We start from the raw sequence: 13086 nt of genomic DNA on the forward strand, positions 1-13086 counted from the left end.
CATTGTTAATTCATTGAGCATCCTGATGGTCTGGGGATAGAAGCTCCTTCTGAGTCTCTCTGTGCTTGCCATGAGACTCCGGTATCACTTGCCTGACCGCAGCAGTTCAAAGAGGCAGTTGTTTGAGTGGCTGGAGTCTTTGATTATTCTCTTAGCCTTGCCCATGCACCGCTTGTTGTAAATGTCTTGGAGAGTGGGAAGCCCACCTTCAATTGTGCGTTCGGCTGAACGGGCCACTCTCTGTAGTCTGCTGCGGTCTTGTGCAGTGCTATTCCCAAACCAGGAGGTGATATTGCCAGTCAAGATGCTCTCTATTGTGCATGAGTAGAAGTTCTTGAGGATCTTCTGACTCACGTTGAACTTCCTTAAGCGCCTAAGGAAGTAGAGGCGTTGTCGTGACTTCTTGATAACACTGTCAATGTGTGTGGTCCATGTCAAGTCCTCGGATATGTGGACTCCGAGGTACTTAAAACTGTTCACTCTCTCAACCGGTGCCCCGTCGATGCCGAGGGGGCTGTAGTCCCTGACCCTGGCCTCCTAAAGTCCACAATCATCTCCTTTGTTTTGCTGACGTTCAGGGAGAGGCTGTTCTCTTGACACCATCCCGCTAGAACCTTAACCTCTTCCAGGTAGGCCCCTCGTTGTTTGCAGAGATCAGGCCCACCACTACTGTGTCGTCATCAAATTTGATGATTGTGTTGTAGTTTCCGCTGTGCCACACAGTCATGTGTGTACAGGGAGTGGAGGAGGGGACTCAGGACACAGCCCTGGGGGGCCCCTATGTTGAGAGTGATGGATGAGGAGGTGCAGTTGCCTGCTCTCACCACCTGGGGTCTGCCCGTCAGGAAGTCCAAGACCCACTGGCAGAGGTCATAGTTCAAGCCCAGGTCCCTGAGCTTGGCTATGAGTTTGGAGGGGACTATGGTATTGAATGCTGAGCTGTAGTCAATGAATAGCATTCTCACATAGTTCCCCTGCCTCTTGTCCAGGTGTGATGCTGCTGTGTGCAGCACATGGGCTATGGCGTCCTCCGTGGACCTGTTGGGGCGGTATGCAAATTGCAGGGGGTCCAGGTTGATGGGGAGGGAGGAACAGATGTAGCATCCGAGGTTGGTGGCAGAGTCTCTTGTGGACGGCCTTTGCAGAATAACTCTTGCTTTGTTGCACGTATCCACCTCAGGCACACCATAGATCTTGCAGATGAATCTCTCTGTTGATGTCACAATATCTTCTGTGAAAGGGCCCTTCCCAAGGCCAGCAAGATCAGTGTGATGGTGCTCGAACACCTGCCAGGCTGTTTTCTTTCAATGACCACTGAACTGGGACACACTGTCACAGCCGGTGAGGGCATGGAAGGCAAGGATTGTGTCCAGTTGATCATCAGATAGTAGCTTTCTAATGTCATGTACTGGAAAATATTTTGGATCCTTCGATGTCCCAGCTTTCATGTAGAGATGCGTACATCGGATTCTGTCATAGTGAGCCAAGAGTAGAAGCAGCACATCTGTGTCACGCGCTGACACGACGATTGTTTCCACTGGAGCCTGGATGAGAAAATCAGACTTCCTCATGGTCAGCACTCAGAGAGGAGACTTCAAGATCTGGATCTGTTGACTTGACAGTTGTCGCTTCAGCAAACCTCTCTGATACTACAACTACAGGTTCATCATCCGGGCTGTGTTCTATCAGGTGGTTTGAGAGTAGTTGAGCGATATCTGATTTGTTGTCTTCAAGGGCCATGAAGCTCGACCAATCGGCAGGAAGTGGAACAGACTTGTTTTTGATTTCACAACGTACTGGTCTGTGGCGCTGTTTGCGTTTCACCCTTGTGCCTGTTTTGATGGATTGGTCATGGTATCTGTCAAAGACGACATCTACTCTCTGGTATTTTGCTCTCATCTTCAACACGGTGTCAGTGAACTTGTTCGCATAGTCACCAAATGTTGTAGTGTCAGGTGGCTTTCCGAGTGCCATTACCAGAGCTTGGCCATCAATGACCAGGCAGCAGGGTCCCTGAAGGGTAAGATCTGCAGGGGTTTTAACTTGTTTCATCAGTATATTTGCAAACACAGACTTGTTGGTGGAATGTAGACTCCCGTTAGTTGTGCCCAGAGATGGCGGGATGGGCATGAGCTCATGCTGGAGGATATTGTCAAGGTCTACCTTACGACCTGCTCTGTAAGCTGTGATGAGCATTTGTAGAATCTGCCTGTCCACTTTGATGGTGTTTTGCTTGTTCTTGGAAAGTTGCAGAACTTCATACAAAGAGGCAAATGTCTTGGCTTTGTTCATTCGAATGGGTGGTTTCAGGTTCAGGTGCTGGTCACTATCTGGAGGTTCACACAAACGTTTGTCCACAAACATGTTCAGTTGTGCCTGTCCAAGGTGTTCTGCGCCAAGTATGGATTCTTGAATCTCCGGTGTGACTACGTCCTTGTTGATGTATGTAAGAAAACTTACAAAAGCTCATTTAATTCAGGTTTGTACCTTGTGTAGTCACACTTAACTCATTAAGCCCCACCATTTATTTTTAGAAAATTCGCCTCAAACAGCATGCTTACATTAAAATGCTTATATATCCAGATTTATAAGAGCTACCTGCATAAACTTGGTACCTGAAGAAAGCTAAGACTTGGGGGATTCTAATGTTGGTGACCAACACTGTACAGTTATTACCAAATTGCTGTAGTATTCCTGCAAACACTGAAGACATTTAATTTTATTTATCCTCGCCTATACAAAGATTACAGTTAGACAGTCAAAAACACCCTGTTACTCATGGTTGCACCCCAGCTATATTCCTACTTTCTTCCTCCATGGGTGCAGATGTTCTGTGCAAAGTTTCATGTCAGTAGAATAAAAACTGTGGGTTTAGCACCTGTTTTTGTGGAGAGAGGGCCTGGTGCTGGCGGCCATGTTGGATTTCTCAATTTTGAGGCCTTATTTGACATTTTTGAGCTTGGTATACAGCAGATTTGGATTCAGCACCCCTTAATACCCCTAGAAATGTTGTGTACCAAAAATAAACACGAAATGCCTTCAGCACTTTATACAAGCACATTTTCAGAAATTCTGCCTAGTCTAATAGGACCTGAGTGGGATAGTGTGATCCTTCCACACGCTACGCCCTCTCAGGGAGGATCCGCGCTGCCAGGTGAAAAGAAGCGGTTGATTGGCTGGACGTGTGTCGGAGGAAGCACGTGATAGCCTCCACTCTCCCAGATGATCTGACTGTGGGGGGTAAGTGCGCAGCGACCAGGAAGGGATTGGGAATTGGCATACGACTAACATTGGGATGGGAGAAAATCGGAGGAAAAATGGAGGAAAAAGAAAAAAAAAAAAAAAAGTGTGTATACTGTAGCAGATTTTATATTCAGTCATCACACACAATACAATAGGCACAATCATTCCAGACAGTCAATGGTCTTTGATTTTGGCTGACTGAAAAGGTACAGGCTGAAGTATAATGCTTATATATGCCTGTCCTATATTCTTATCACGTTAAGCCTCCAAAACAAACAAAAATTCTAAAAAATGTAAAAAGGATTATTCACATTTGTAACCCTAAGAAATAGCTATAGTGATGTTAAGATTCACCGATTCGCATCGGTGCACCGGCATAAACGTTCAAGATGCGAGTGCACCGGTGGAATAAGTGCGCATCGGCTACAATTCAGGTTGAACTTGCGATGCATCTGTTGTTAGCGTCATTGCATCAGTCAAAACCGATTCATTCATATAATTTCCTCTCATCCACTTCTGTCAGCACTCAGCAGCAGAGAGACTATCTTTGCTTCGCTACTACAGAAGGCGAGAGCCGTCACAGTTATCAACAAACAGTGGAAGTCGAGGAGGAGACATGAATTGAATTGACCAACTGGCTAACGTTAGTCACTGTTAGCCGTTCAGCTAACGCTAAACTATCTAACTAACTAACGTGACTCTGCAACACCAGTTCCATTAGTGAGGAAATGGGGGGGGGGGGGGGTATATTGACGACGCTTGACAACAAGTTCAAAGATAACTTCACATTTATTGGCAATATCGCTTCCTCCAGGTTCCAACTGTGTTGACAAAATGCCATCATGGTGTGGTGAGCTACGGAACATCAGAACGCTCAAACTCAAACGCGCTCTCTCTCTCTCTCTCTCTCTCTCTCTCTCTCTCTCTCGCTCTCTCTCTCTCTCTCTCTCTCTCTCCGTTCAATGATTAAAAGTGGTCAAAGGTTACAATATAAATACTAACTGGATAGTTGATGATAAACATTTAATTTCATTATCTGAAATATTATAAAATCATTAAGTCTGCTATAAGCCATTATCCCTTTGTGTGTGATTATTATTGTCTCACAGTAGTGTGTATATATATACATTGTGTGTGTGTTTTTAGCTAAAGTGGATAGAAAACACAATACTGTGCAAAAGTCTTAGGCACCCAAGAGTTTTTATATAAATTGTCTTACAGTAGATTATTTTATTTTTAATAATAATATAAGATGCATATAAGGAATACAACCAAATCCTCTGTCATACCATACAATTGTATCATTATTTTCCATTGTGTTGAATCGCATCGTATCGCCCCGAATCGCATTATGTTGAATCAAATCGTATCGAATCGTATCGTATCTCAACAGGGGTGAATCGTATCGCATCACATCGCCCAGTGCTTCAAATGTATCGTTAATGTATCGTATCGTTGGCACCGTATCGAGATGCGCATCGCATCGGCCTCAGTGATGGAGATGCACATCCCTAATATACACCATTTTCTTGAAAACCAAAAGTTACTTATTGTTAAATGTATATCAGCATTGTTCCACAAGTTAACCCCAACAATAGAAATACATCTCCAGTATGACTTCCTTGAATCTGTGTTAAGTTTCTTTTTTTTTGCAAAGAAATTAGTCTAAATCTAAAAAAAATAATTATTTTTCCAGACCCTCTGTCTTCCCATGTATTGAACCTGTCGTTTTCTGGTGGGTGTAGGACACCTGCTTGGCTACAACACACACACCGACACACACTATATAAATACTATGGAAATGCAAGACCTTTGGCTCAGGTTCACATTTCCGCTTCGGCATAGTGCCTTCATCAGAGCATCATAAAAACATAATGGTACCAGCCTCTTCTTTTGTATTGCAGTACAGTAGACTGTACATCAATGTATGTATACAGGTATACATTTAGTACTATGTATACATCAATATGTATAGCATGGCAAAGGGTCCCAAATTGGCTTTCTGATCATCTTGGGTAACGTAATTACTGTCCCACCGTGTTAAGAGGATGCAAATAAGTTATTATTGGTGTTTCATTGATTGATTGATTGATTGAAAATTTTATTAACAGATTGCAGAATGGGTACAATACAGTACGGCTCAATACACACAATTGTTATGGGGATGCAGACCAGAGAAAGACTTTCGTCTTGTTTACATCAGGGTCCCCCATTTTCAATTCATCATATATCGTCATCAGAATAAGTCATGTCCTTATTCAAAGTCAGATAGTCAAGTCCTTATTCAAAGTCAGATAGTCAAGTCCCTAGTCCCAAAGTCACGTGGATGCAAGAGTGATTGGGAGGCACATGCTTGTGCATCCACCTGCCAGCCCACATAGTGTTAACGAAAACAACTAATTACTCTGTCATACACCCTCTTACCGTCAAGAGCACGGCACAGATCAGATGTCCAACAGCTTCTCTCTCTTGTTTGATCAGTCTTGTCAGGCTCACTTGATGTTGGCTTGGAGCCAGAGCGCTCCCATTACAACTGTTTGTATGTGTGTATTATAGGGCTGTCTTAAATACTTCGAAGCTTCGTTCGATGGGCATAGGATTCGAATATGAAAATAAAATTAGATTATAAAAAAATATATATATATTTTTTTTTTGCTAAATCAACTCTGCCTCTCTTTGTTAATTACGACAAGCAATGCTGTTTGTTATTTAAGATGAGGTCGGACTCGGCACTGACAGATTTGTGTTCATTGTGCTGCTTTCATGAAAGCAAAGTGTTTCATTTGTCTAAGATTTAAAAAGGTTTAAACTTTACAGCACTGACAAAGTTGAACAAAGTGCTGTACAAGTCCTGTTAACAGAATTCGGCGACAATAGGGCGACAATAATGTGGTCATGAGGCATGGTTTCTATCTTGAGCCCTAACTGGCGTGGTTTATTTGTTCACATGATAAGCAGCAGTTCTATAGTTCCTCTCTTACTGAGGGACATGGGGGAGAGAGAGAAGTGGGAGGAGACATCTACTTTTATACTCATCACATGGTGGTGTACCTGAGTGGCTCCGCCTAGAGCGCCTCTAGTGGAAACAGATATATATACAGCTAGACAGTTACTGGTGGAGACAGTTGTATATATGCAGGTAAACAGTTACTAGTGTAAACAGCCATATATACAGTTAGACAGTTACTAACAATCCTACACAGAACCTCTGACTTCAACAAGTCCCACAACATAAAAAGTTAAAAAAAATATATATATATTATAATTTTTTTTTCTTTTTTTTTTAAGCTTCGAATTAAAATCGAATCTCGACCCCGAAGCTTCGAATTCCAAAAAAAATTGAAGGTCAGCCCTAGTGTATTAACTACTACATAAATCATAGCATAGCAGGTTGAATGTCAAATCTAGAGCAGAATTCCTGTATTTTATACTCCAACCACTCACCATGTGAGTGGTTGTGAACTTGAATAATTAAACATCACATCTTTAGCACAGTTTCTATTAGGGGTGTAACGGTACACGTATCCTTACCGAACCGTTTCAGTACTGGACCTTTGGTTCAGTATGCGCTGTGTACCGAACGGATGCAACCACTAACGGAACGCGCATACAGAACCTTTTTTTGCGTGCAGAATTTTACTCAAAGCTCCAAATTCACCCCTTCCCAAGATATATGTTTGTAATACAGCAGGGTCATCACTGAAAATGAAATCTGAAATTATTTTCTTGTTCGCCAAATAACACACACACACACACACACACACCAACTTTCTTCCGCGCGACTTTCACTCACAGCTGATCCGAGAAAAAAAACGAAAGCGCACAACATACTTTTGCTTAGCTCCTCTCCAGTCAAGCTACTGCGCTGTTTAAATCCAAAATATTGATAAATCCTCTGCCATTGTTGTGTAATATGTCATCTCTTCTCTAGAGTCTTCTTTCTCTGCTTCACGTGAAGTTAGATCTACTCTAGAAGTGAAACTGAAACTTAAAAAGCGTACACTGGTGGGGACAGGGGCGGTAGGCAATTAATTTACTCAGTGGCTGCATGGACACAGAATATCACTGACTACCGCGGCAAGCCTAGATGGAACTAAGTATAACTTAATAAAAGATAATTATATTTAATAATTATAATAATATTTTTTTCCTGTTGTACCGAACTCGTACTGAACCGTGACCCCAAAACCGAGGTACGTACCGAACCGTGGCTTCTGTGTACCGTTACACCCCTAGTTCTATATTATAATGGTCTAAACACAAGTGCAACAGCTTTGTCTCTATTAGGAGCTGGCCATAATCCATAAAGATCTTATAATCATGATGACAACAACCATGCTGTTCTCTGCTTCCTACTCTCGTCTCCACAGTATGACTATGAGTATGATGAGCACGGGGAGAGGGTGGTTCTGGGAAAAGGCACGTTTGGAGTGGTGTACGCAGGCCGGGACCTTAGCAACCAGGTGCGACTAGCCATCAAGGAGATTCCAGAGAGAGATAGTCGGTAAGTATTTCTCCCTCTCCTGTCCTCTAATGAGAGGCCTACATGTTGTTTTCTATCTCTTGTTTCACTCTTCTGTTTCAAGTATCGGCACAGTACAAGCATTTTGTCCACTCCGTGGAGTGATTTTGGCTTTATAAGTACAGGCCTTTGTTATGTTATGTAAGCACCTCCTCTGTGAGTGAGTGCTAATGCACAACACAATTAACGAAAGTGCTGCTCGTCCTGAGAGTGAGAACGTGATTCCCCTGCACGGTACTGTGGTGTGTCCTGTCCTTTCCAAATAGGTTTGTCCACACCTGCATGTGTGAAGTAGGCTATCTTTATTGTCAAGTCCATTTTTACATATATATACCTGAAATGAGTCCTCTGCGTTTAACCCATCCTAGTTAGGAGCAGTGGGCAGCCACAGTCCAGCGCCCGGGGACCAACTCCAGTTCTAATGCCAGTGCCTTGGTAAAGGCCAATGGTAGGAGAGTACAGTATGTACCTCACAGGCATGTCTACTTGGTGTGGGAGGAAACTGCAGTACCCGGAGGAAACCCACGGAAACACCAGGACCTTCTTGCTGCGAGGCAGCAGGGCTAACCACTGCGCCACCATGTTGCCTGGCGGTCGCCTAGCAATGGCTACACACTGCTTTGTGCTGCCGCCAATGTCTCTGCTCAGAATATTTGTCTCCACGTTGTTCCGTCTATCCGTCTGTAATTATGGGGCTACTTCACAGGCTAGATGATTCCACCGCCACGCATTGTCACGCTAATCACATCACAAAGTCATTAGGGCTGGGGGAGGAGGGGGGGGGGGGGGGGGGGGTGCTGCTCGGGTGCTAAGTTCATAATTCACGAGTGCTCTGAAATCTCGAGACAATAACGAAGTGTCTGACTCACACTAAGGACTAAATTGACTGGCACCGACCGACAGGCACCTGTGCAATTCATAGGGACAGCGCAATTACCCTATTGTTGGTATGCCTTTTTAGGTGGAGCTGTGTTCCACATCGCTTAAATCAATGCCTTAGAGGGAGCCAGGGGGGCGCTGTCTGGTAGCCGTCTGTTCTCACGCTCTCTACTTTGGACGCAGTATGTGTCACGTCGAGGCACTGGAGACAGACTCTTGATTTACAGCGACGTCTCTCCTCTCCCTCTCTGAGCCCAGTCTGCTCCATTTGTCAACGTTCCCCAGCTCCCCTTCTGTCGGAGAGTGAAATGTCAACAGTGATTTGTTTGTAACGCAGGTACTCCCAGCCCCTCCACGAGGAGATCGCCCTCCACAAGCATCTGAAGCACAAGAACATCGTGCAATACCTGGGCTCCCTCAGTGAGAATGGCTTCATCAAGATATTCATGGAGCAGGTGCCTGGAGGTAATGACACCGTCAGGAGCCACCTCCCCAAAGGAAACGTAAGGAGCTTCTTAAATGAAGAAGCTCCTTACATTTCCTTTACAATTGCTCTTTTTTTCCTTTTGAAACTTTTAGTTTGTGACATTTGCTACTCAACTGCATTGAAAGGTGAAATAAATAAAGCTGCAGTAGGCAACTTCTGAGAAATTAGCAAGAGTGAGTTGACCTGCCCAGCAGAGAGCAAATCACTTTTTCAAGCCCAGGCACATGTGACAAAGGTTTTTCACAGGACTCCCAGAGGCACCAGAAACTTTAAGCTGAATGAAAAAAAAACACCTGATTGGCCAAAAACAACAGCTCCCTGCATCAATCAGGGACGCGAAAACTAAGACCACTATTGCGTTCCCCGTCGAAAAGTACACACGGAACGAAAAATGTATTTAGAAAAATTCAGCTTAAAGCTGCTGGTGCCTCTGGGAGTGGAAAGCCTTTGTTGTGCGTGCATGGGCACAACACACAAACTCGCTCCTGCATTTGTCCTGGGCAAGTAAACTCACCTTTAACATTACTTACTTACAATTTGCATTTCCGCTATGACGATATTATAAATATGCCAATTCCCAAGGCACTGCCCTACCCAGTTAGCTGTGTGTGTGTGTTAGGCCTAGAAATGTCACTATCTCTCAACAGTGAAACCTTAATCGTTATGTCAATACACTTACTGTGCTACTAAGTATGAAGCATAATGAATGTATTGATTGCTGCTGTACTTTGTCCTCCGGTGTCTCCTAGGGAGCCTCTCTGCGCTGCTCAGGTCCAAGTGGGGCCCACTGAAGAACAATGAGCCCACCATTGGCTTCTATACCAGACAGATCCTGGAGGGACTCAAGTACCTGCATGACAACCAGATTGCACACAGGGACATCAAGGTAAGGATAATAACCCTTTCACTGCCGCACTACCAAAATGGTTAACCCTTTCACTGCGGCAATTCACAGAAGGTTAACCCTTTCACTGCCACACAACAGCCGGTTAACCCTTTCACTGCCACACGAAAGGGCAGTGAAAGGGTTAAGAGACAGATGTTGTGTTATGTAAACGCTTTGATTGTATTTATCATAAAGTGAATAGCCAATTGACCTATCCCAAACCAGCCCTCTTTTCTTGACCAATCACAACTCTTGCACCAAGAACAACTTTGTTTGTCCCAAGGGAAGCAGCCGTTGTGATTGGAGGATCAAGAAAAGAGGGCGGGTTGGCAATAGGCCAATTCCTTTCATGCAATCAAAATGTGCAGCTAGCCAATGGAAGGGTGCCATTCACAACAGGGGGTGACGCTGAAATGATAACTTGACCCTGCATGGATTGTTAGTATGATGACTTCCCCTTATCGTTACGCAAGCGGGCTGTCCTGCCTTGTCTCAGTCATAATAAACCACACTGATTACACTCCCAGCTCTGAAAAGTCATTAAAGTCCCTAGACTCTTCCACTTGATTTAACCACACAGTCATATAAATGACTCCAGCGGCCATTCACGTAAATGTCAATCGCCTTGTTGTGGTTTGGGAAGCCCATCATCTTCCAGATTGTGTCGTTAACATACCCAGCCCTGTGCACCTGTTGTTTACCCCTCCTCTCTCTCTCTCTCTCTCTCTCTCTCTCTCTCTCTCTCTCTCTCTAGCCCAGTCTATCACAGCCTTTGGTTTTAAATGATCAATAGGCGGCAGCGGATTTTTGATAAAAATGTGTATTTGTTATTATATCTCTACGGTAATCGATAGTACAAAAAAAGGCGTTTGACACCAATTCGTTCTGATAAGGGGCAGGAGCTAAAGCAACGACATCCAATTGGGAAGGGCATTGTCAAATCCGGTTCAAGGATTTGAGAATATTTGTAAATTCTGCCCAAAATCAATGGCCACCTATAGCTCATTTAAGGCAAAGGAATGGTAATTGGTGAACTCCAATAGAGCTGGCATCTCCTTATCACCTCTTGATGAGATATCTTTCTATCCACAGGGTGATAATGTTCTCATCAATACGTACAGCGGCGTGCTGAAGATATCCGACTTTGGCACATCCAAGAGGTTGGCTGGGATTAACCCCTGCACTGAGACCTTCACCGGTAGGGTTCTGTCTGCCTGTCTGCCTTTTAATTATTGTCAACAACAAACATGCCTCCTTTCTACACAGCAAATAAAATCCCCATTTTAACAAGTATGTTAAAGCAACACAAGCTGATATTGTAGGAAATGCGCTTAGAGTCTTCTCCAGAGTCCGACAAGAAGATAGATACCGGTTTCATATGTGCATTCAGTAGAAAGTTAATTGGCTGCAAACTAGCTTAGCTTAGCATAAATTAATGAAAGCAGATAGCTTTCTACTGAACGCACAGGGACAAAATTGGTATCTATATTATTGTCTGACTCTGGTGAAGACTGTAAGTGCATTTCCGTGTTCCTTTAATCTTATATTCAAGTATCTATTATATTATCTTATATATTAAACACTTTTAAAACAAGTGAAAGAAATCTGCAAATTATGGGGTGAGAAGATTTCACAATTCTTGAAATACACTACTGTGATAATACCTTAGGCAGGCCATTCCTGTTTCAGGATCATTTGGATAGTTTTGATAATGCAATGCCCATTTGTTTTGGAGCATGTGAGTTTATCTCACCCTCTAGCTGATTTATTTTTACTTCTTTCAAGAAAATAAGATTGTAAGACTCAGTACGACATTAAATTACTTGTTAAGATTATGTTTTTCTATGGTGTACTTGCAGATACAATGGGATGTTTTGTAATGGTCTGGAACAAGTGATTACTTCACGCTCTATTTCCCATTCATTTTCCTGTCAGAGCCGGCGCTGTTACTATTTCGGAGGATTAATCTAGTCTCTCCTGTTAGCCTGTACTGTAAGTGATATCTCTGAGAATAGCCTTCTGTTCCTATTCAGAGCACCGGACTTGGCGTGAAGCTGGCTTGTGCCAGTGTGTGATGTTGACATGACAGTAGCAGCCAATCATAGCTCACCTTGACCTCTTTTTTTTTTCATTTATTTTTTAAAACCACATGGGAGCTCATTGGAGCAGACAGGTTATCTTCCTGAATGACGGTGTTCAGAGCACAGAACTCTACTGTATGTGTGTCACTCCGAGGTTCAGGGCAGTCGGTCTACCTTTCTAAAGCTCTACTTACAGTGGACTATTAATAGAACAAACGATTCTTTTCAATACAAGTTACAACAAAGAGTTCTTTGTTCTGTAATTACACAATGTCACGAAAGAGGCTCTGAAGTAATGCTCCTGCGCCAGTCCGTGTATATAAAATACAAAACAACAACTTGTAAATGGCAATGTCAATGTATATATATATATATATATATATATATATATATATATATATATATATATATATATATATATGTAACGGTTGTGACAACGTCACCTTAAAATTCAATGCCCCGAGTGAGAGTCGAACCCCGGTCTCCCACGTCGCAGGCAGCAACACAGACCGCTATACCAAGAGGTGAATCCACTACTTCGCAACGTGTCTATCTGTCTTTGAGGATGTGAGAGTGAGTTTAACCCATAGCATCGCTACTCACCCCAGCCCTTCTTGACTGCGCTTCACGATACCATCCGTTACACTCACCCTCTCAAACTCACTCCACTCCACCCAAGGCACTTCGATGCCCCGAGTGGGAGTCGAACCCCGGTCTCCCACACCGCAGGCAGCAACACAGACCACTATACCAAGAGGTGAATCCACTTCTAAGTACTGGGTCTATGCGTCTTTTGAGGATGTGAGAGTGAGTTTAACCCATAGCACCGCTACTTACCCCAGCCCTTCTTGACTGCGCTTCACGATACCATCCGTTACACTCACCCTCTCAAACACACTCCACTCCACCCAAGGCATCCGGGTCAATCGGCACCATTGTAACGGTTGTGACAACGTCACCTTAAAATTCGATGCCCCGAGTGAGAGTC

The 13086-nt window shown here is 43.7% G+C and overlaps 1 protein-coding gene across 1 annotated transcript in view; it reads left to right on the plus strand.

Moving 5' to 3' along the window:
* map3k5 (mitogen-activated protein kinase kinase kinase 5) overlaps positions 1-13086 on the plus strand; it is a 112029-nt gene that overhangs the window by 75924 nt on the left and 23019 nt on the right. Inside the window, exons 15-18 of the mRNA XM_084313723.1 lie at positions 7614-7747; positions 8982-9109; positions 9881-10017; positions 11110-11215. Of these exons, the coding sequence (XP_084169849.1) occupies positions 7614-7747; positions 8982-9109; positions 9881-10017; positions 11110-11215 (505 nt within the window). The remainder of the gene's footprint in view (positions 1-7613; positions 7748-8981; positions 9110-9880; positions 10018-11109; positions 11216-13086) is intronic.

This window comes from Notolepis coatsorum (assembly GCF_963971535.1).
Source record: "Notolepis coatsorum genome assembly, chromosome: 5".
NCBI lineage: Eukaryota > Metazoa > Chordata > Actinopteri > Aulopiformes > Paralepididae > Notolepis > Notolepis coatsorum.